Source organism: Thalassophryne amazonica, chromosome 8, assembly GCF_902500255.1.
Source record: "Thalassophryne amazonica chromosome 8, fThaAma1.1, whole genome shotgun sequence".
NCBI classification, from domain to species: Eukaryota; Metazoa; Chordata; class Actinopteri; order Batrachoidiformes; family Batrachoididae; genus Thalassophryne; species Thalassophryne amazonica.
The window spans coordinates 4372478-4395943 of record NC_047110.1 but is presented as its reverse complement, the minus strand read 5'-3'; the positions used below and the strand labels follow the sequence as shown (position 1 = coordinate 4395943).

At 40.4% G+C, this 23466-nt stretch overlaps 1 protein-coding gene across 2 annotated transcripts in view; it reads right to left on the bottom strand.

The window, feature by feature from the left end:
- The window catches only part of klhl36 (kelch-like family member 36), a 128827-nt gene extending 117432 nt beyond the window's left edge, over positions 1–11395 (bottom strand). For both annotated transcript variants that reach the window (XM_034175689.1, XM_034175688.1), the window contains exons 1-2: positions 11044–11395; positions 4016–4105 (exon numbers count right to left, since the gene is read on the bottom strand). Coding sequence is in view for 1 of the 2 variants with exons in the window: in XM_034175688.1 (XP_034031579.1) it covers positions 4016–4078 (63 nt within the window). In the remaining variant the exon portion in view is untranslated. The remainder of the gene's footprint in view (positions 1–4015; positions 4106–11043) is intronic.
- Between the last annotated feature and the right edge of the window lie 12071 nt (positions 11396–23466).

Genomic DNA, 23466 nt, shown 5'->3' with positions numbered 1-23466 from the left:
ATGGAGCAGCTCTCATTTCTAGAAATCTGGCCAATTTTCTTGGATCCTCCAAACTGTGACTGTCCAGCGTTGGGACCAGGAGGCAGAGCTGTGGTCTTATACACCTCTCTGCAGCTTCTCTCCCCCTGCCATCCCCTCATTACCCCATCCCCGTAGAGACGGTGCCTGCTCCCAGACCACCAATAACCAGCAAAAATCTATTTAAGCATAAAAATTCAAAAAGAAAAAATAATATAGCACCTTCAACTGCACCACAGACTAAAACAGTTAAATGTGGTCTATTAAACATTAGGTCTCTCTCTTCTAAGTCCCTGTTGGTAAATGATATAATAATTGATCAACGTATTGATTTATTCTGCCTAACAGAAACCTGGTTACAGCAGGATGAATATGTTAGTTTAAATGAGTCAACACCCCCGAGTCACACTAACTGTCAGAATGCTCGTAGCACGGGCCGGGGCGGAGGATTAGCAGCAATCTTCCATTCCAGCTTATTAATTAATCAAAAACCTAGACAGAGCTTTAATTCATTTGAACGCTTGTCTCTTAGTCTTGTCCATCCAAATTGGAAGTCCCAAAAACCAGTTTTATTTGTTATTATCTATCGTCCACCTGGTCGTTACTGTGAGTTTCTCTGTGAATTTTCAGACCTTTTGTCTGACTTGGTGCTTAGCTCAGATAAGATAATTATAGTGGGCGATTTTAACATCCACACAGATGCTGAGAATGACAGCCTCAACACTGCATTTAATCTATTATTAGACTCTATTGGCTTTGCTCAAAAAGTAAATGAGTCCACCCACCACTTTAATCATATTTTAGATCTTGTTCTGACTTATGGTATGGAAATAGAAGACTTAACAGTATTCCCTGAAAACTCCCTTCTGTCTGATCATTTTTTAATAACATTTACATTTACCCTGATGGACTACCCTGCAGTGGGGAATAAGTTTCATTACACTAGAAGTCTTTCAGAAAGCGCTGTAACTAGGTTTAAGGATATGATTCCTTCTTTATGTTCTCTAATGTCATATACCAACACAGAGCAGAGTAGCTACCTAAACTCTGTAAGGGAGTTAGAGTATCTTGTCAATAGTTTTACATCCTCATTGAAGACAACTTTGGATGCTGTAGCTCCTCTGAAAAAGAGAGCTTTAAATCAGAAGTGTCTGACTCCGTGGTATAACTCACAAACTCGTAGCTTAAAGCAGATACCCCGTAAGTTGGAGAGGAAATGGCGTCTCACTAATTTAGAAGATCTTCACTTAGCCTGGAAAAAGAGTTTGCTGCTCTATAAAAAAGCCCTCCGTAAAGCTAGGACATCTTTCTACTCATCACTAATTGAAGAAAATAAGAACAACCCCAGGTTTCTTTTCAGCACTGTAGCCAGGCTGACAAAGAGTCAGAGCTCTATTGAGCTGAGTATTCCATTAACTTTAACTAGTAATGACTTCATGACTTTCTTTGCTAACAAAATTTTGACTATTAGTGAAAAAATTACTCATAACCATCCCAAAGATGTATCGTTATCTTTGGCTGCTTTCAGTGATGCCGGTATTTGGTTAGACTCTTTCTCTCCGATTGTTCTGTCTGAGTTATTTCATTAGTTACTTCATCCAAACCATCAACATGTTTATTAGACCCCATTCCTGCCAGGCTGCTCAAGGAAGTCCTACCATTATTTAATGCTTCAATTTTAAATATGATCAATCTATCTTTGTTAGTTGGTTATGTACCACAGGCTTTTAAGGTGGCAGTAATTAAACCATTACTTAAAAAGCCATCACTTGACCCAGCTATCTTAGCTAATTATAGGCCAATCTCCAACCTTCCTTTTCTCTCAAAGATTCTTGAGAGGGTAGTTGTAAAACAGCTAACTGATCACCTGCAGAGGAATGGTCTATTTGAAGAGTTTCAGTCAGGTTTTAGAATTCATCATAGTACAGAAACAGCATTAGTGAAGGTTACAAATGATCTTCTTATGGCTTCGGACAGTGGACTTATCTCTGTGCTTGTTCTGTTGGACCTCAGTGCTGCTTTTGATACTGTTGACCATAAAATTTTATTACAGAGATTAGAGCATGTCATAGGTATTAAAGGCACTGCGCTGCGGTGGTTTGAATCATATTTGTCTAACAGATTACAGTTTGTTCATGTAAATGGGGAATCTTCTTCACAGACTAAAGTTAATTATGGAGTTCCACAAGGTTCTGTGCTAGGACCAATTTTATTCACTTTATACATGCTTCCCTTAGGCAGTATTATTAGACGGTATTGCTTAAATTTTCATTGTTACCCAGATGATACCCAGCTTTATCTATCCATGAAGCCAGAGGATACACACCAATTAGCTAAACTGCAGGATTGTCTTACAGACATAAAGACATGGATGACCTCTAATTTCCTGCTTTTAAACTCAGATAAAACTGAAGTTATTGTACTTGGCCCCACAAATCTTAGAAGCATGGTGTCTAACCAGATCTTTACTCTGGATGGCATTTCCCTGACCTCTAGTAATACTGTGAGAAATCTTGGAGTCATTTTTGATCAGGATATGTCATTCAAAGCGCATATTAAACAAATATGTAGGACTGCCTTTTTGCATTTACGCAATATCTCTAAAATCAGAAAGGTCTTGTCTCAGAGTGATGCTGAAAAACTAATTCATGCATTTATTTCCTCTAGGCTGGACTATTGTAATTCATTATTATCAGGTTGTCCTAAAAGTTCCCTAAAAAGCCTTCAGTTGGTTCAGAATGCTGCAGCTAGAGTACTGACGGGGACTAGAAGGAGAGAGCATATCTCACCCATATTGGCCTCTCTTCATTGGCTTCCTGTTAATTCTAGAATAGAATTTAAAATTCTTCTTCTTACTTATAAGGTTTTGAATAATCAGGTCCCATCTTATCTTAGGGACCTCGTAGTACCATATTACCCCATTAGAGCGCTTCGCTCTCAGACTGCAGGCTTACTTGTAGTTCCTAGGGTTTGTAAGAGTAGAATGGGAGGCAGAGCCTTCAGCTTTCAGGCTCCTCTCCTGTGGAACCAGCTCCCAATTCAGATCAGGGACACAGATACCCGCTCTACTTTTAAGATTAGGCTTAAAACTTTCCTTTTCGCTAAGGCTTATAGTTAGGGCTGGATCAGGTGACCCTGGACCATCCCTTGGTTATGCTGCTTTAGACGTAGACTGTGGGGGGGTTCCCATGATGCACTGTTCTTTCTCTTTTTGCTCTGTATGCACCACTCTGCATTTAATCATTAGTGATCGATCTCTGCTCCCCTCCACAGCATGTCTTTTCCTGGTTCTTTCCCTCAGCCCCAACCAGTCTCAGCAGAAGACTGCCCCTCCCTGAGCCTGGTTCTGCTGGAGGTTTCTTCCTGTTAAAAGGGAGTTTTTCCTTCCCACTGTAGCCAAGTGCTTGCTCATAGGGGGGTCGTTTTGACCGTTGGGGTTTTTCATAATTATTGTATGGCCTTGCCTTACAATATAGAGCGCCTTGGGGCAACTGTTTGTTGTGATTTGGCGCTATATAAAAAAAAGTTGATTGATTGATTGAAACCTGCTTTAATGTTTATGTCTTTGGCCCACGTCAGGGGTTTTGTATGCTGTTAATGAAATGACTTTTTTTTCTGTAGCAGTCATGCAGCCAGGTCCCTTACTGGGGTCGGGTTGAGCTCAGCTCCTCATAGCTGCCTGACTCCTGCAAAACACAACAGAGAGGTACTCGTGTGATTTTAGGGTTTACAAATGTTTTTGACCATTCGGCTTGACTTACTATGCCAACAAAAAAACCTTTAATGGACTAAAAGTTAGCCAAACTAAATTTAGTGGAAGCTAATTGGTCCGTTGATGGGTTTAAAGTCAGCTGAAAAGATAACCCGCTAACAAAAAAAGTTAGCTTCCCTAATTAGCGGTTAGTGGATTAGCGGAACTGTGCCCACCACTGATCAACATTCATTTCAAAATCAATTTAAGTGTGTCAACCACACACACACACACACACACACTGACCTGGAATGATGATTCACTGATCCGTTGGGGCCAACATATATGACTCAGTTTGCCAATATCCATTATCTGTAGTCACGGTGACTCATCTGCCTGCACACACACACACACACACAAAATTATAGTGAAATCATCATATCACAAATGCTGAACCCTCACAGACCCAGCAGTGGTAACAGATCCCCCAAAGGTCCCAGAGGAGGAACGACACAGTTTTGAGACAAAACACTGCAGACACCGGTCCAGAACACGAGCTACAACCTTGTTAGACACACACACACACGCCCCTAAGGTGTTACGGTCAGTAGCAACATCCTTCAGGTCCTTTGGTCTGAATGTTCAGTTCCTTTGAGGACAACAGCTCTCCCTGTTGCCACAGATGAAAGTGTTCTTGTATCTGGTGACAGCAAAGGTATCTCTCCACTGCTGTGGGACTTTCCCCTATCAGGGCAGACCTCGGTGACTTAATGCTCTGGAAGTCTTGTCCAGAGGTACCCGGGTATTCTGTCTGCACCACCAGACTTGTTATCAGGGGATGGACAGCTGCTAGAACCTCCAGGAAGTTGGGAGGCTGGCTGAGGTTGTGAATGGAAGGAACCTCAGGCATTGGAGCCCTGATTAAGGATGACATTTGTGTTTGGCCCACACTGGTCCTTCCCAACGTTGAGACCACCTGCTGTTTTCAAGACACTGACACAATGACGAGGTGGACTACAGACAACTTTGAAAATATTGCAGAAGTTATGCATGCCATCTACTGGCAAACAACTGGACTTGATGGACGATTTGGTCAAAAAGAGAGTCCGCTGTACTTCCTGTCCAGTTCCTCCTCCTGTCTAGTGGTTCTTGGCTTCAAAGACACCTTTTAGTTGCTAAGATGTTGAGTTCATAAACTGATCTGTCTAGCTCGTTTACTGGACATCAAGTCAAGACAACTTCAGGTTTACAGGGAAGAATAAGTGTCATTATTGAAGGAAAACACACAGTGAAACATGTTGAGGAAGTACCGACTTTGATCCCATGACCGGAACCAGCAAGTTCAAACTTATGTTAGAAAAGGTGAAATTCTTTTGGTTTGATCTTCCATCAAAAATCTTGAGCAGCGTTGTCAGTCTACAGTGCCTGTACAGACGTGACATGAGTCACCTGCTTCTCACTGCTGTAACAGTTTTTGGACGGAGCGGGCCGCCTGGTCCATGAGATAACATCAGGAATGTACAATCACACGGTCAGTCATACAATCAAACAGAGGCATCAGCCTTCACACACAACAGTAATACAGACTGCAAGATGAACAAATGAACAGCACGTCCCCAAAAACTATCCTCACTTCAACTTTGTTTCCAGCAACACTGATGAGGAACTCTGTTCTGAGAACACACAAAAAATTATAATTAAGAACCCCTTATGGTTCCACCTGAACTCAAAACAGTTGGACCAAAATAATGACCTCTGACATCAGAGGCTTCATCTCGACCTAAATATTTCTAATTTCTGCAAATCAAACATTGGAATGTCTCTTCATTTTTTAACTTAAATCAAACTTGTTGAAATGCTTTTATTCCATACGGGATTGATTCAAACAGTTTGGTCTTCAAATGAAGGCCAGAGGGGTTATTCCAGAAAGGAGGTTATGTGAAAACTCAGAGCAAGTTAACCCTGAGATGAGGGAAACTCTGAGTCAGTCACCATGGTAACAGACTCTGAGTTTCTACCCGTCTCCGCCCATCTGAGGCAAACCATAGACACAGATTGTCCAGTCATTCCAAACCCAACTGATGTCGGGGCAGAATTCATTAGAAATGCTTTACTACTACTATGCAGCTCAGCTCAAAACAGTAATTAATTGGTGTGATCAAAATTATGCTAAATGGAAAGATATTGAAGCAAAAGTGGAAGATTTCCCAGTTCAGACGCTTCTGGGAAATAATAAACTTAGAAAAACATTACAGCACTCACTTGATCCTATAGTGTTCATACTTTGGAGATTTGGTCTGAGAAAATTAAACAGGACAGATTGGAAAAGGAAGTAAAGTTGTTGAGTTGGGTTGCATATGACAGTGGATTTATACCGGGTATATATGATCAAGGATTTAAAAACTGGGAAAAAAGGAGAATAACGGCAGTATGTGCTATAATAAAGGATGGCAATCTGATCAGTATTCAGGAATTAAAAGACCATTACCAACTGGGAAAAAAATGATTTCTTCCTGTACCTACAATTTAGAGATTATTTTTGAAGGAAATACAAAGTCCTTGGTCATCGTATGGCTTGTTATACTGGGTGAATAAAACATACAAAGGGATATAATTCAAGGAAATCTCAGCACTGTATAAAACAAGGGAAAACACGTCATCATCAACCATCTATATCAAATCTAAATGGGAGGAGATAAAAACTGAAATAACACTGGATGAATGGAGGGATATATGTGAAACTCAGTGTACAACAACAAATTCTAGACTATGGAGGGAGTTTGGGTGGAAAAACCTGACTAGATTTTTTATCACCCCAAAAATTAAAAGTAAACAATCTCAGGTCCATCTTCCGTGTTGGAGAATGTGGGGATCCACATCACCCATGTGTTCTGGGAATGTCCAAAAATTGAAGGTTTTTGGAATAATGTGAATTCTGTTATGGGGAAAATACTGGGTTATAAAATACCAAGGGATTTTAAAACCATGCAGTGATGCCGGTAATGCGTTACTTAGTTACTTAGTAACGCGTTACTCTAATCTGACCACTTTTTTTTAGTAACGAGTAATCTAACGCGTTAATCTTTCCAAATCAGTAATCAGATTAAAGTTACTTCTCCAAGTCACTGTGCATTACTATTATTTTTTCATTGTGGGTCGATAGCAGCATTAAACTTGGTCCGTGGGCAGGAGGTCGGGGTTCTACTGAACTGCCCACTTTAAGCGAGCTGTGAGCTTTTCATCCGCGGTTTTCTGCAGCAGCTACGACTCGTCCTCACCTCTTAAAGCGTGGTGACAACAGCACACCTGCACTGAGCTTTACAAAGACATTTTTGTGCTTTTTTTCTCCGAGCCGCTCCGTATCTGCTGCTAAAAACAGCTGATCCTCCGCCATGCGTCAACAACTAACACTATTTTCCACTCAAATACACCTAAACTCTCTTTCTGAGGACCACATGATGTGAAAACGCAATAAAACTTTCTTACCTGTAAATCTGGTCACGTTTTCTGCATAAATAAATGTTATCCATTCTTTGTGTTCAAACGCCAAAGCAGGGGCGAATCCAGATGGAATGGGGGCGTGGGGCAGGGATGTGCCCCCCGTACAACAACACCCCGAGATTAAAGGTCCAGTTTTGAAGCCTTTTTTACTACAACTACTAATACTACTTATAATAATAATCATTTCGACAAGTAAAATGTTTAGAGAGAATTTAAATGTTAGAATGAATTTAATAGTTACATTTATAAACAATGTAGGTTAGAAATGACAAGTTTTACTGTTAGAGTGCTGTCAACAGTTAAATATGAGGTCAAGAAAGAGGTCTTTATTTTACTTTTTATAAAACAAGTATTTATTTTCATTGAAGTCAAGAAAGGGTGACTATAAAGTGAGTTTTGGCAAAACAGGTATCATTGTCATGTTGAGGTGGCAGAGGGTTGTTGTCGGCAGCTGGGGAAAGTAACTAAAAAAGTAACTAGTAATCTAACTTAGTTACTTTTACAACTGAGTAATCAGTAAAATAACTAAGTTACTTTTCAAGGAGTTAGTAATTGGATTACTTTTTTCAAAGTAACTGTGGCAACACTGAAACCATGTACCTTGGATACTTGACGGAATTTGTCCATACTAATGACAGGTACTTGACTAAGATATTGCTGATTGTCTGTAAAAAAGCTAGGAAGTGGTGCCAGTTGGTTCCCCTATGCTATGACAATGGCTGACCATCACTGGAGAAATATATAATATGGAAAAAATGACTTATATTCTCAGGCTGAAGGAGGATGTTTTTGAAGACAAATGGAGAAACTGGAACATATATGCCACCATGGAAATGACCTGAAAACACACATGGACAGAGGACTTCCTTAATGTATGTTTTATATATACAGTGAGGAAAATAAGTATTTGAACACCCTGCGATTTTGCAGGTTCTCTCACTTAGAAATCATGGAGGGGTCTGAAATTTTCTTCTTAGGTGCATGTCCACTGTGAGAGACATAATCAAAAAAAAAAAAAAAAAAAAATCCGGAATATGTATGAATTTTTTTAAATAATTTATTTGTATGTTACTGCTGCAAATAGTATTTCAACACCTGTGAAAATCAAGTTAATATTTGGTACAGTAGCCTTTGTTTGCAATTACAGAGGTCAAACGTTTCCTGTAGTTTTCACCAGGTTTTCACACACTGCAGCAGGGATTTTGGTCCACTCCTCCATACAGATCTTCTCTAGATCTTTCAGGTTTGGATTTTCAGCTCCCTCCAAAGATTTTCTATTGAGTTCAGGTCTGGAGACTGGCCAGGCCACTCCAGGACCTTGAAATGCTTCTTACGGAGCCCCTCCTTAGTTGCCCTGGCTGTGTGTTTGGGGTCATTGTCATGCTGAAGACCCCAGCCATGACCCATCGTCAATGCTCTTACTGAGGGAAGGAGGTTGTTTGCCAAAATCTCGCAATACATGACCCCATCCATCCTCCCTTCAATACAGTGCAGTCGTCCTGTCCCCTTTGCAGAAGAGCACCCCCAGAGTATGATGTTTCCACCCCCATGCTTCACGGTTGGGATGGTTTTCTTGGGGTTGTTCTCATCCTCTAAACATGGTAAGTGGAGTTGATTCCAAAAAGCTCTATTCTGGTCTCATCTGACCACATGACCTTCTCCCATCCCTCCTCTGGATCATCCAGATGGTCACTGGTGAACTTCAAACGGGCCTGGACATGTGCTGGCTTGAGCAGGGGGACCTTGCTGCCCTGCAGGATTTTATACCATGACAGCATCATGTGTTACTAATGTAATCTTTGTGACTATGGTCCCAGCTCTCTTCAGGTCATTGACCAGGTCCTCCTGTGTAGTTCTGAGCTTTCTCAGAATCATCCTTACCCCACAAAGTGAGATCTTGCATGGAATCCCAGACCGAGGGAGATTGACAGTCATCTTGTTTTTCTTCCACTTTCTAATAAATAATCATAACAGTTGTTGTCTTCTACCAAGCTGCTTGCCTGTTGTCCTGTAGTCCATCCCAGCCTTGTGCAGGTCTACAGTTTTGTCCCTGGTGTCCTCAGACAGCTCTCTGGTCTTGGCTATGGTGGACAGGTTGGAGTGTGATTGATTGTGTGAACAGGTGTCTTTTATACAGGTAACAAGTTCAAACAGGTGCAATTAATACAGGTAAAGAGTGCAGAATAAGAGGGCTTCTTAAAGAAAAATTAACAGGTCTGTGTGAGCCAGAATTCTTGCTGGTTGGTAGGTGTTCAAATACTTATTTGCAGCAGTAACATACAAATAAATTATTAAAAAAATCAGCCATTGTGATTTCCGGATTTTTTTTTTTTTTAAGATTATGTCTCTCACAGTGGACATGCACCTAAGATGAAAATTTCAGACCCCTCCATGATTTCTAAGTGGGAGAACTTGCAAAATCGCAGGGTGTTCAAATACTTATTTTCCTCATATATATATATGGGACACTCGCAACAGGCACCGTTCTATTGCCCCCCAGCCCCCCCCGAGTTGCCTTGTACGTTTTGTATTATAAAACTTGAATCAAAATTAAAGTGTCAAAAAAAGGAATGCTTTACGTATCTCCCGACCAAGATTAGTTCCCAGGGGAATATTTGACGTCAGAACATGCTTCTAAAGCCACGTTCAAACCGGGCGCGACGCAAGCGACAGCAGCGACAGGTTGCCATGCGATCACTATGGAAGGAGGCATTGTGGCTCCAAGCCACACAGCGCGACGCGATGGACGCGAATGAAGCGACGCCAGTGAAGCGATTTTTTAGCGATTGCCGCGTTTTTGCTGCAATACTGCGTCGCAACGCATCGCGTTGCCCTCCTCCCCAAGTTGAAAAATCTGAACATTTTCGTCTTGTCGTGCCGCAATGACCAATCAGGGACTGGATATGTAGTGACGTGGAGATGTCTGGAGTTTGACTGAGGATGTCCTTTATTTCACAACTAGGACAGAGTTTGGGGGAAGAGCGAGCAGCAGTCCCACAGCAGAGGTAGCGTAGTTTTTTTTTTCACGTGCATGCACGTGCGAATCATCCGTGAAGATTATTTATTTATTAACTACACAGATGTATAATAAAACAAATGGTGACTGGTTTATAAACACAATTATGACAGAATTTTTTGGGGAAGAGCGAGGAATTGTTTACATGTGCGCGTGAACGGGACAGGAGGTCCCAAACTAGGTCCTGCAGAGGTGGAAAGGCCACTGAAAGCGGCCGTCATCCAGACGCAGCTCCTGCAGCAAATAACGATACTCCCCGAATTGGGAACGTCTCATGACATTTGTCAGCTTTCCACAACAACTTGCTCCGTGTGATCAAGATCCGTCATGTTAACTTGACTGACAACCGGAGCCGGCGAGCGGAATGGAAGCTCCTCCCATTTGATGACACACTGGGGCGAATTTTCGCAGTGAAAGCAGAGCGACACACCCGCGCGATGGTGGTGCGTCTGTGACATCTGGTCGCGGCATTAGTCAATGGCAGTTCGGGCTCCTCGGCCTATCTGAGAAGGTGGTGGAACCACCACCTGTTTTTCAGGCTTTGCCTTTGAATTTAATTGTTGGTCTTTTTTTAAATTAGTATTTTAGGGTGTTCCATCGTGTCACTTGAAATAACCACAATAAGTATGAAATAAAACATTGTATCAGGTGTTTTTAATGAGTGGGATATGAAATAAGAGGACGTATTAAAACAACATTTTGTTGGGGGTTTAAATGACTTCAAATAGCCACTGAATGAATATTTGCTTTGTTTTAATGGCCTACGACAATTAAAAATAATACAATTAAAATCAAACTGAGGTAAAATGTGGCTCACCTTTCAGGAAGGATGTTTTTATGTTTCATTTTCAGCTGCTTTGGTTCACTTTTCCCGTTGGGTTGCACCTAAACAGAAGTCAGATTTTATTCCCGTGTTATTTATACCTGTAGGCTACGATCTTAAGTGTGGTTAGATGTTCTGTCAGTGAAGTCGTGTATTTCAACGTAGGCGTTGACTCGGGCAGCAGTTTTCTCCCATCATGCCGTCTCTCGCTCTCTCTCCTCTCTCCTTCGCTGCAGCAGCAGTGTTACATTTATAGGGAATATATGCTCGTATTGCCCAGAAGCTTGCAGTAGCACCTCCAACTCCATTGGCATGAAATAGCTTGATCTCTTCATCTCAGTTGTCATGGTGATATCGGGGCTCCATTGATGAGGACTTTTCATTAGTGGTTGTGCACGAGCGTAACTCAGGCTGAACATACTCAGAGTTGATTGAACTAACTCAGACGAGCTGTTTTGGAACCAGATACTCAGACACCAGGGATGGACTCAGAATTTGTTGAACCTCCTTTCTGAAATACCCCCAGGATCCAATCGGACTGGGAGTGACATGTTTAGCCGCATGTTCTCCTTGAATTGCTGGCTGTCTGAGTGGTGTCCAAAAATGAGGTGGGCTTCATAGATATTGGCAGAGCTTCTGGGGAAAACCTGGTCTTGTTAGGAGAGACGGCATCCATCCCACTTTGGATGGAGCAGCTCTCATTTCTAGAAATCTGGCCAATTTTCTTAAATCCTCCAAACCGTGACTATCCAGGGTTAGGGTTAAAGTTAGCGCTCCGTCCCCGACGTGGAAACGGAGGTGCACGGGCACTCCCTCGCTCAAAAAACCCCCCATGGTCGTAGTTCGTTTGGAGCCTGGGTCGGCGTCTGCTCCTAACAAGTGTCCAGCCGGACATTTCGGTGTCGCCGTGTAATGCCGTGTCGAAAGCATTAGCAAGCTAGTTAGCTTGCTAAAAAAATTAATATGGCCAAAAAATTGAAAAAATGTGCTCCGTCGCGACGTTTCGACCGTTAAAGGTCTTCCTCAGGCGTTGGAGCACAGTGAAAAGTCTTTTAAAAGACTTGTTGGTTCAGTGTAAAAGGTAGCAGGTAGCAGTCTCTATCTAAACAAACGACGTTCAATGTGGAAATGAGCTGCGGAGGGCTGAGGGTCTCTTATAGGGGGCGTGACGACAAACTCAGCCTCTGCTTTGGAAAAAGAAAAAGAAACTCTTAACAAAAAAAAACTCAGGTGAAAAAAAGAAAAAATTAAACTTGAAATGGAACAGGGGTCAAAGGTCAATTACAATAACAGGATGACCAGTCCGTCAAAATAAAGGTAAGTATTTACATGAGAAGGTAGTATTATTTTTTATTTATTTAATTTTTTTATTTTTATTTGTATTTTTGCGAGTTAATATATTGAACTTAAAATTTGTGAACTGTATTTATATACATAAATTGTATTAATTATTGTCTGTATGTTTAACCAGAAGGTCTTGAACTATTAACAAAAAACAGGTGAGTATTGTGGTATTGTGTGTATATATATGTGTCCCAAAAGGACTAAGGTTAAGTGTGTATGTAATATACAGTGTAGGGGTTATATTTAGGTGTAAGTCTTGTGAGGTTGGTAGTCCAGAGTTAGGTTATACTTTAGAATGTAATTTTTAATGTCCCAGTTTGGTTTAAATGGGTTAGGGTCGGGTTTAAGCTAGGGAGTAGGGTTAAGGTTAAGAGTGAGGTTAGGGTTAGGGCCAGGGCTTGGGAATAAGTTAAGGTTAGGAGTGAAGTTAGGGTTAGGACCCAGGGTTTAGGATTAGGGTTAGAGTTAGGAGTGAGGTTAGGTTAGGGCCAGGGTTTAGAATAGGGTTAAGGTTAGGAGTTGAGGTTAGGTTAGGGCCAGGGCTTAGGAGTAGGGTTAAGGTTAGAGTGGGGTTAGGGTTAGGGCCAGGGCTTAGGGTAGGGTTAAGGTTAGGAGTGAGGTTAAGGTTAGGGCCAGGGCTTAGGAGTAGGGTTAAGGTTAGGAGTGAGGTTAGGGTTAGGGTTTGGGTTAGGATTAGGTTAGATAAGGTTAGGATTAGGGATATAGGTATGGGTTATGGTTAGGGTTAGGTTAAGACCCCTATGTTCCCATTTAATCCATGTGGAAATTTGGTTGAAAGCTGTCTGATCCATTTGTTTTCCGCTCTAATCCTCTCACTTTTGCTCCAGGTGGGGACTGACTCCAGGCCGGCCAGGCGGATGGAATCAGTGCCATGGGCCAGAAAATGGTTTGTATGTATCTCTTTTTTGTGTTTCAAATTATACCTGTGTTGTGTGAATCTGATTAGGAGTGTGTTTTGTGTTTGTCCAATATACTGTTTCCCACAAATTGTACAAAAATGATATAAACCAAATTAGAGGAAGCCGGAGAAAAGGACTGAAAAATGGGATAAATAATGCAGTATGTTACTTTTTACTAATTTCAAGGGCAGGAAAAAATAATCTAATAATGTACGGTTTTTTGAAGCACAGGAAGTAGGAGATGGCACACAGGCCTAACCAAAATGTCTTCAAATTTTTGTGTTTTCTGTAGGCAGAAATTACAGAGTGTGTTGGAATCAATCCACTTTTGGTTATGTAATGTGTAAAATTTTGTTTTTAGGAGGCGATTGAATTAAGTGTGGAGGAGGAGAACCTCGTGATGAGAGGGATGAGCTGCTCCTTTCGCTCTGCTCCTGGCTCTAGAAAAGAGCGGAGACAGGCCCTCAGCATGGTACGCGAGTATCCTCTACGCCTCAAGGTCCTAAACAACACTCTAGTAGCTTCGTAGAAGTCACAGGGTCTAGTACAGATCCTGTGAAATCTAAGAAGCTGGGACTTGACAATGCCTGCAAAAGTAAAGCGTGGATGAAAGCTACTCCTGTGTAAGAGTGCATGTGTGTCTGTAGGTTTAAAAAATACTTTCACATCAACCTTATGGGACTGTACAACGATGGGCCTTTAAAAACTGTAGTGTCCAGGGTTAGGGTTAGGGTTAGGTTTTGGAACAACATGTCTTCCTGTATTGAAACATACAGGATGTGCACGGGCACAGGAAGTTCATAATTTATGCCAGGAGGTGTATTCTTTCTTTAAGAGTAATAAAATAAGTAATACAAAGAGACCCATAAAAATAAAATTATGAAAAGTCACAAAATATAAAAAAACAAACAAACAAAAAAACAAACATTTACTTAGCCCCCCAATTTTTTTTTTTTTTTTTTTTGGTAGATGGAGAAGGATCAGGCCCCAGGACCAAACTGACCCTTTTATCACACCAAGGTAAGTATAAAGATTTTTTTCATACATCAGAAGGACAATTAAAACCATGTGATACCTTCATTTTTTTCAGGTTCTTTAATCCAAGTTTCCAAAGGAAGATAAATATTACATTTCAAACAGTCTTATATTAGAGTTCACTGAAATATAAGAATCAGTTTGCAATGATGGTAAGTATAATAGTCTGTGTCTCCCTCTGGTGGTATCCTAGTGTCAGTACCAAACTCAAAAAATAAAAACATGCATTGAAAACCATGCATCTTTACACACCAAAACACCAATTACTTAGTTAAGCTTAAAATATTAGTAATTTAGGCACACAGCAAACCCACACACCAAAGTCTAATTAATAAAAGAATATCACATAATCATTTTGAATCCATTCAAACATACATCTACTTAGTGTGTGTTTTGGCCAGTGTGGTCCTTATAAATAGTGACCTAATTATGGTCCTCATATCTATTTATATATATATAAACCAATAGGGAATCTCCATCTTATTTTTAACCCCAATTACGGTAAATATTTATGCATAATACTATAAGCCTTATAATTCCAATAGTTTGCATTTCTATAATTTAGACTTATTCCAATTAATTGGGGGGGGGGGGGGCAACTCCCTCTCCATCCCCAAATGACCAGGACTTATATAAAAATATAATCTCTATACATAACATATATATGTGCATATATACATGCATATAACCATGAGGATGTCTAAGACCTGGTTAATTTTTACATCTTCTAATATAATAAATAGTCCCCTTCTAGATCAAATTAAGAGTTCAAATATCTTTATATCCCTTACCCTGAGCCAGTGAGGTGGTCCGCCATCCAAATTTACCTACATCACCCCATTAATAACCTACAGTAGTATATAAAAACTTAAAATGTTTCAACCTCCATAGATTTAAAACAACCTATATATAATATATTTCAAGAAAGACTGTCAAAATCATCGATCAAAAACACAATGTTAGTACACATCCTTTTATTTGGATGGCAAACAACATCACACGGCCCAAGCATACAACATGACCAACGGGTATATATGCATCAATATGCTTTTTTCAAAAACAGGGACTATTATCTAGCATTTAAGCCCATTGGATCCAAACAGTTCAGGGAGATAATCCAATTTCTCTCTGTCTCCTTCGCTGCCCTGTTGTCCAGATATTTGCTTTCTAATCCAAAGATTTGTACATCCTCAATAGAATGGGTTTGAAAATGAGCATAAAGGAGCTTTCCTGTATTTCTTTTTCTGATATTGTACAGATGTTGTTTAAACCTAGTTTCCAGATTATGTTTCGTTTCCCCAATGTATAATCTCTTACAACGGGCGCATTGAATCCCATATAACCACATAGATGTACTTAATGTAAACTTTGCCAAATGGGAGCAACCGTTCCTGCCATGGGTTCTGGACTAAACTTTAACGAGACAAAGTATTTACATTTTTGGGTATATTTGTTAAATTTAGCATGTACTAACATGTCTTGAAGGTTTTTATTTCTCCTGTACGCTGAGATAACCCGGAAAACTCCTAAAGCTGGATTCTGTCTCTGTGCCTGTTGAAAATTCGTTTTTAATTTTGGGACCAAGTCTCATCGCAATTTGTGAAAAGGTTGAAACAAACGGAATTATAAAACGAGTATCTATTTCTTTTATATAAGAGCGTCCATTAGAGAATAATTTCTTTGTTTCTGCCTTAATACCCCTCAAGAAATGTCTAGAATAACCTCGCTGTATTAAAACTGAAAGAGGATCTGTGTGGCTTCTCCACATCCTCTGGGAAAGTACAAATTCTATGAAATCGAATTAACTGTGATTTAATAATTCCTTTAAACGTATGTTCAGATGAAAACTAGATTTAAATAATAAGGCATGTCTATCGGTCTCTTTAAACCAAACCCTAGTTGCTAATGTTTTGTAATCGGCTCCCTCTTATTATTAAAAAAACCTGTGTATCAAGGAACTCTAGTTCCTGACTTTGGACATTATATGTAATTTTAATAGCAGTGTGATGTGTCCCTAGGACTTCTAGGAAGGATTGGAATTCTTCCTTTGTTCTTCCCCAAATACCAAAGATGTCATCCAGGTATCTCAAATATAGTAGGGGCAGTACATTACATTTTGTAAATGCGGTTCCTCCCACATACGCATGTATAGATTCGCGTATGCAGGGGCAAACTTCTTCCCCATAGCCGTTCCATGTATCTGTAAGTAAAATTTGTCATTAAATTCAAAATCATTACGAGTGAGACTCAGTTCCAATAATTTTAAAAGTGCCTGGTCAGGTCTATTTGGATCCGGGTGGGCGTTCAAATGCTTGTTTACTGCTTTTAATCCAAGGTCTGTATCTATATTAGTATAAAGGGAATCAATATCTATGGAAAATAGAAATGCTTCTCGGGGTTGCCCTCACCGTCGCCAGTCTCGCCACAAATCATACGTATCCCTTACATAACTATGATGTTTTTGGGATAAAGGATTAATATAATAGTCAATTAACTCTGCTATTCTGTATGATTCCGATCCACAGTCACTTACTATTGGTCTACCTGTTGGAATTTGAAAGGGGACCGTCCAAGATTCTGGAGCCTTATGAATTTTAGGTAATAAATAAAATTTCTAGGTCTGGGGTTGTCTGGCCCTTTAAGGTAAGTGTATGTTTGAATGTGATAAATTTTTGTTCCATATTTGTTGTAAAATTTTTTTCATCATAATCTGTGTAGTATCTTGAATCAAATGAGGTAACTCAACATAATGAAATTATTATTGAGTTGTCTGTTCGCTTCAACTAAAGACTGGAATTTATCCATGATTACAATTGAGAGCCTTTATCCGCTGGTTTATAATAATATCCTGATTTCGGCTTAGAGTTTTTATGGCTCTAAACTGTTCAACATTCAAATTATATTTATAAGTTGGTGTTATTCTGATATTTGAGAAAGCCTGTAGGTCTTGATAATCAAAGTCTTAATACTAGAGGAGAGTCCCTTGCAACAATGGTACCAAGTAGAGAGGGCCGTAAAAGGTACCCGAGAAAAATCCCGGTCATAAGCAAAATTCAATTCAATCAATCAATCAATTTTTTATATAGCGCCAAATCACAACAAACAGTTGCCCCCAAGGCGCTTTATATTGTAAGACAAGGCCATACAATAATTATGTAAAACCCAATGGTCAAAACGACCCCCTGTGAGCAAGCACTTGGCGACAGTGGGAAGGAAAAAACTCACCTTTTAACAGGAAGAAACCTCCAGCAGAACCAGGCTCAGGGAGGGGCAGTCTTCTGCTGGGACTGGTTGGGGCTGAGGGAGAGAACCAGGAAAAGACATGCTGTGGAGGGGAGCAGAGATCAATCACTAATGATTAAATGCAGAGTGGTGCATACAGAGCAAAAAGAGAAAGAAACAGTGCATCATGGGAACCCCCCAGCAGTCTAAGTCTATAGCAGCATAACTAAGGGATGGTCAGGGTCACCTGATCCAGCCCTAACTATAAGCTTTAGCAAAAGGAAAGTTTTAAGCCTAATCTTAAAAGTAGAGAGGGTGTCTGTCTGAGAGCGAAGCGCTCTATTGGGGTGATATGGTACTACGAGGTCCCTAAGATAAGATGGGACCGATTATTCAAACCTTATAAGTAAGAGAAGAATTTTAAATTCTATTCTAGAATTAACAGGAAGCCAATGAAGAGAGGCCATATGGGTGAGATATGCTCTCTCCTTCTAGTCCCCGTCAGTACTCTAGCTGCAGCATTTTGAATTAACTGAAGGCTTTTTAGGGAACTTTTAGGACACCTGATAATAATGAATTACAATAGTCCAGCCTAGAGGAAATAAAATGAATTAGTGAATTACATGAATTACATGAATTAGTTTTTCAGCATCACTCTGAGACAAGACCTTTCTGATTTTAGAGATATTGCGTAAATGCAAAAAAGCAGTCCTACATATTTGTTTAATATGCGCTTTGAATGACATATCCTGGAGCAAAAATGATTCCAAGATTTCTCACAGTATTACTAGAGGTCAGGGTATGCCATCCAGAGTAAGGATCTGGGTAGACACCATGTTTCTAAGTTAGACACCATGTTTCTAAGATTTGTGGGGCCAAGTACAATAACTTCAGTTGTTATCTGAGTTTAAAAGCAGGAAATTAGAGGTCATCCATGTCTTTATGTCTGTAAGACAATCCTGCAGTTTAGCTAATTGGTGTGTGTCCTCTGGCTTCATGGATAGATAAAGCTGGTATCATCTGCGTAACAATGAAAATTTAAGCAATACCGTCTAATAATACTACCTAAGGGAAGCATGTATAAAGTTAATAAAATTGGTCCTAGCACAGAACCTTGTGGAACTCCATAATTACTTTAGTAGGTGAAGAAGATTCCCCATTTACATGAACAAATTGTAATCTATTAGACAAATAAGATTCAAACCACCTCAGTGCAGTGCCTTTAATACCTATGGCATGCTCTAATCTCTGTAATAACATTTTATGGTCAACAGTATCAAAAGCAGCACTGAGGTCTAACAGAACAAGCACAGAGGTGAGTCCACTGTCCGAGGCCATAAGAAGATCATTTGTAACCTTCACTAATGCTGTTTCTGTACTATGATGAATTCTAAAACCTGACTGAAACTCTTCAAATAGACCATTCCTCTGCAGATGATCAGTTAGCTGTTTTACAACTACCCTTTCAAGACTTTTTGAGAGAAAAGGAAGGTTGGAGATTGGCCTATAATTAGCTAAGATAGCTGGGTCAAGTGATGGCTTTTTAAGTAATGGTTTAATTACTGCCACCTTAAAAGCCTGTGGTACATAGCCAACTAACAAAGATAGATTGATCATATTTAAGATCGAAGCATTAAATAATGGTAGGGCTTCCTTGAGCAGCCTGGTAGGAATGGGGTCTAATAAACATGTTGATGGTTTGGAAAATGATAGGGTTAGGGTTGGGACCAGGAAGCAGAGTTGTAGTGTTACACGCCTCTCTGCAGCTTCTCTCCCCCGCCATCCCCTCATACCCCATCCCCGTAGAGACGGTGCCTGCTCCCAGACCACCAATAACCAGCAAAAATCTATTTAAGCATAAAAATTCAAAAAGAAAAAATAATATAGCACCTTCAACTGCACCACAGACTAAAACAGTTAAATGTGGTCTATTAAACATTAGGTCTCTCTTCTAAGTCCCTGTTGGTAAATGATAAATAATTGATCAACATATTAATTTATTCTGTCTTACAGAAACCTGGTTACAGCAGGATGAATATGTTAGTTTAAATGAGTCAACACCCCCGTCACAATAACTTGCAGAATGCTCGTAGCACGGGCCGAGGCGGAGGATTAGCAGCAATCTTCCATTCCAGCTTATTAATTAATCAAAAACCCAGACAGAGCTTTAATTCATTTGAAAGCTTGACTCTTAGTCTTGTCCATCCAAATTGGAAGTCCCAAAAACCAGTTTTATTTGTTATCTATTGTCCACCTGGTCGTTACTGAGTTTCTCTGTGAATTTTCAGACCTTTAGTCTGACTTAGTGCTTAGCTCAGATAAGATAATTATAGTGGGCGATTTTAACATCCACACAGATGCTGAGAATGACAGCCTCAACACTGAATTTAATCTATTGTTAGACTCAATTGGCTTTGCTCAAAATGTAAATGAGTCCACCCACCACTTTAAACATATCTCAGATCTTGTTCTGACTTATGGTATGGAAACTGAAGACTTAACAGTATTTCCTGAAAACTCCCTTCTGTCTGATCATTTCTTAATAACATTTACATTTACTCTGATGGACTACCCAGCAGTGGGGAATAAGTTTCATTACACTAGAAGTCTTTCAGAAAGCACTGTAACTAGGTTTAAGGATATGATTCCTTCTTTATGTTCTCTAATGCCATATACCAACACAGTGCAGAGTAGTTTTACATCCTCATTGAAGACAACTTTGGATGCTGTAGCTCCTCTGAAAAAGAGAGCTTTAAATCAGAAGTGCCTGACTCTGTGGTATAACTCACAAACTCGCAGTTTAAAGCAGATAACCCGTAAGTTGGAGAGGAAATGGCGTCTCACTAATTTAGAAGATCTTCATTAGCCTGGAAAAAGAGTCTGTTGCTCTATAAAAAAAAGCCCTCCGTAAAGCTAGGACATCTTACTACTCATCACTAATTGAAGAAATAAGAACAACCCCAGGTTTCTTTTCAGCACTGTAGCCAGGCTGACAAAGAGTCAGAGCTCTACTGAGCTGAGTATTCCTTTAACTTTAACTAGTAATGACTTCATGACTTTCTTTGCTAATAAAATTTTAACTATTAGAGAAAAAATTACTCATAACCATCCCAAAGACGTATTGTTATCTTTGGCTGCTTTCAGTGATGCCAGTATTTGGTTAGACTCTTTCTCTCCGATTGTTCTGTCTGAGTTATTTTCATTAGTTACTTCATCCAAACCATCAACATGTCTATTAGACCCCATTCCTACCAGGCTGCTCAAGGAAGCCATACCATTATTTAATGCTTCGATCTTAAATATGATCAATCTGTCTTTATTAGTTGGCTATGTACCACAGGCTTTTAAGGTGGCAGTAATTAAACCATTACTTAAAAAGCCATCACTTGACCCAGCTATCTTAGCTAATTATAGGCCAATCTCCAACCTTCCTTTTCTCTCAAAAATTCTTGGAAGGGTAGTTGTAAAACAGCTAACTGATCATCTGCAGAGGAATGGTCTATTTGAAGAGTTTCAGTCAGGTTTCAGAATTCATCATAGTACAGAAACAGCATTAGTGAAGGTTACAAATGATCTTCTTATGGCCTCGGACAGTGGACTCATCTCTGTGCTTGTTCTGTTAGACCTCAGTGCTGCTTTTGATACTGTTGACCATAAAATTTTATTACAGAGATTAGAGCATGCCATAGGTATTAAAGGCACTGCGCTGCGGTGGTTTGAATCATATTTATCTAACAGATTACAATTTGTTCATGTAAATGGGGAGTCTTCTTCACAGACCAAGGTTAATTATGGAGTTCCACAAGGTTCTGTGCTAGGACCGATTTTATTCACTTTATACATGCTTCCCTTAGGCTGTTGTGTGTTGGGGGGGGGGGGGGGGGGGGGGGTTGGCTGGACAAGGGTGGGTTGTTTTGTGTTTATTTTCCTTCCCAGGTGATTTGGGGCTGTTCTCTGAGGAAAATGTGCTGCAGAAGAGTCTCTCTCCTCTGTTACAATGATTGGCTGCACCTGTTGCATTCTCGTGCGGCTCTCTACCAGGACAATCCACGACACCTGTGATGTTCACGTGCAGATCTGAGGACTTACAGCTGGTGCCAATGTAGTGATGAAGAGCTACATTTAAACCAGCAGTGAGTTGGATAAGATTGCCGGAGAATATGACCTTGTGACGACCGTGTGGGGACGCTGAGGGCCGTTTCAGAGTCTGACATCGCCCCTGTGAAGGAGGACGAGGGTGAGAGACACACGTTGTCAGCACACGGCAGAGGTGAATATTCTGAAAAGTTTATCCGTGAATGTAAATTGGCGTCTTATACGCAGCTATAAGTAATTATTGGTGGAAAGTGTTTGGCGTGCTCCTCACGGCAGTTGCGTGCGGATTAATGATCCTCCACTAGCTGTGAGCAGCAGCCTCCTTGAATTAAGTTGGAATTCAGACCTAAACATGTAGCTGATAAGTTTGCCTCCAAACTATTTCGTAGTAATAGTGTGAATAATTCATCTCTGTTCCTCCTTTGCAGAGTACAGTTCTGGGAAAACGTCACCTGGGGGGGGGGTGTCGGCGGAACTCCTGAGTCCTGAACGTTCGGACTCCGACTGTTGAGACGCTGAGAGAGCGCGCCGCCTTTTTACCTCACCAGAACTTTAATTAATTAGTATTTTATGTATAGCACAAAGGGGAGAAAATAAATGTGTTTTTTTTTGGAACTGCTTCTGATTATTTCATGCTGGGTTCTGTCAGATACTGGACGCTCCTCACTCCGCGTCTTATCCATAACATAGGCAGTATTATTAGAAAGCATTGCTTAAATTTTCATTGTTACGCAGATGATACACAGCTTTATCTATCCATGAGGCCAGAGGACACACAATTAATTAAACTGCAGGATTGTCTTACAGACATAAAGACATGGATGACCTCTAATTTCCTGCTTTTAAACTCAGATAAAACTGAAGTTATTGTACTTGGCCCCAAAAATCTTAGAAACATGGTGTCTAACCAGATCCTTACTCTGGATGGCATTACCCTGACCTCTAGTAATACTGTGAGAAATCTTGGAGTCATTTTTGATCAGGATAGTCCTTCAGTGCGCATATTAAGCAAATATGTAGGACTGCTTTTTTGCATTTGCGCAATATCTCTAAAATTAGAAAGTTAAGATTAGGCTTAAAACTTTCCTTTTCGCTAAGGCTTATAGTTAGGGCTGGATCAGGTGACCCTGGACCATCCCTTGGTTATGCTGCTTTAGACGTAGACTGTGGGGGGGTTCCCATGATGCACTGTTTCTTTCTCTTTTTGCTCTGTATGCACCACTCTGCATTTAATCATTAGTGATCGATCTCTGCTCCCCTCCACAGCATGTCTTTTTCCTGGTTCTTTCCCTCAGCCCCAACCAGTCTCAGCAGAAGACTGCCCCTCCCTGAGCCTGGTTCTGCTGGAGGTTTCTTCCTGTTAAAAGGGAGTTTTTCCTTCCCACTGTAGCCAAGTGCTTGCTCATAGGGGGTCGTTTTGACCGTTGGGGTTTTTCATAATTATTGTATGGCCTTGCCTTACAATATAGAGCGCCTTGGGGCAACTGTTTGTTGTGATTTGGCGCTATATAAAAAAAAAGTTGATTGATTGATTGAAACCTGCTTTAATGTTTATGTCTTTGGCCCACGTCAGGGGTTTTGTATGCTGTTAATGAAAATGACTTTTTTTTCTGTAGCAGTCATGCAGCCAGGTCCCTTACTGGGGTCGGGTTGAGCTCAGCTCCTCATAGCTGCCTGACTCCTGCAAAACACAACAGAGAGGTACTCGTGTGATTTTAGGGTTTACAAATGTTTTTGACCATTCGGCTTGACTTACTATGCCAACAAAAAAACCTTTAATGGACTAAAAGTTAGCCAAACT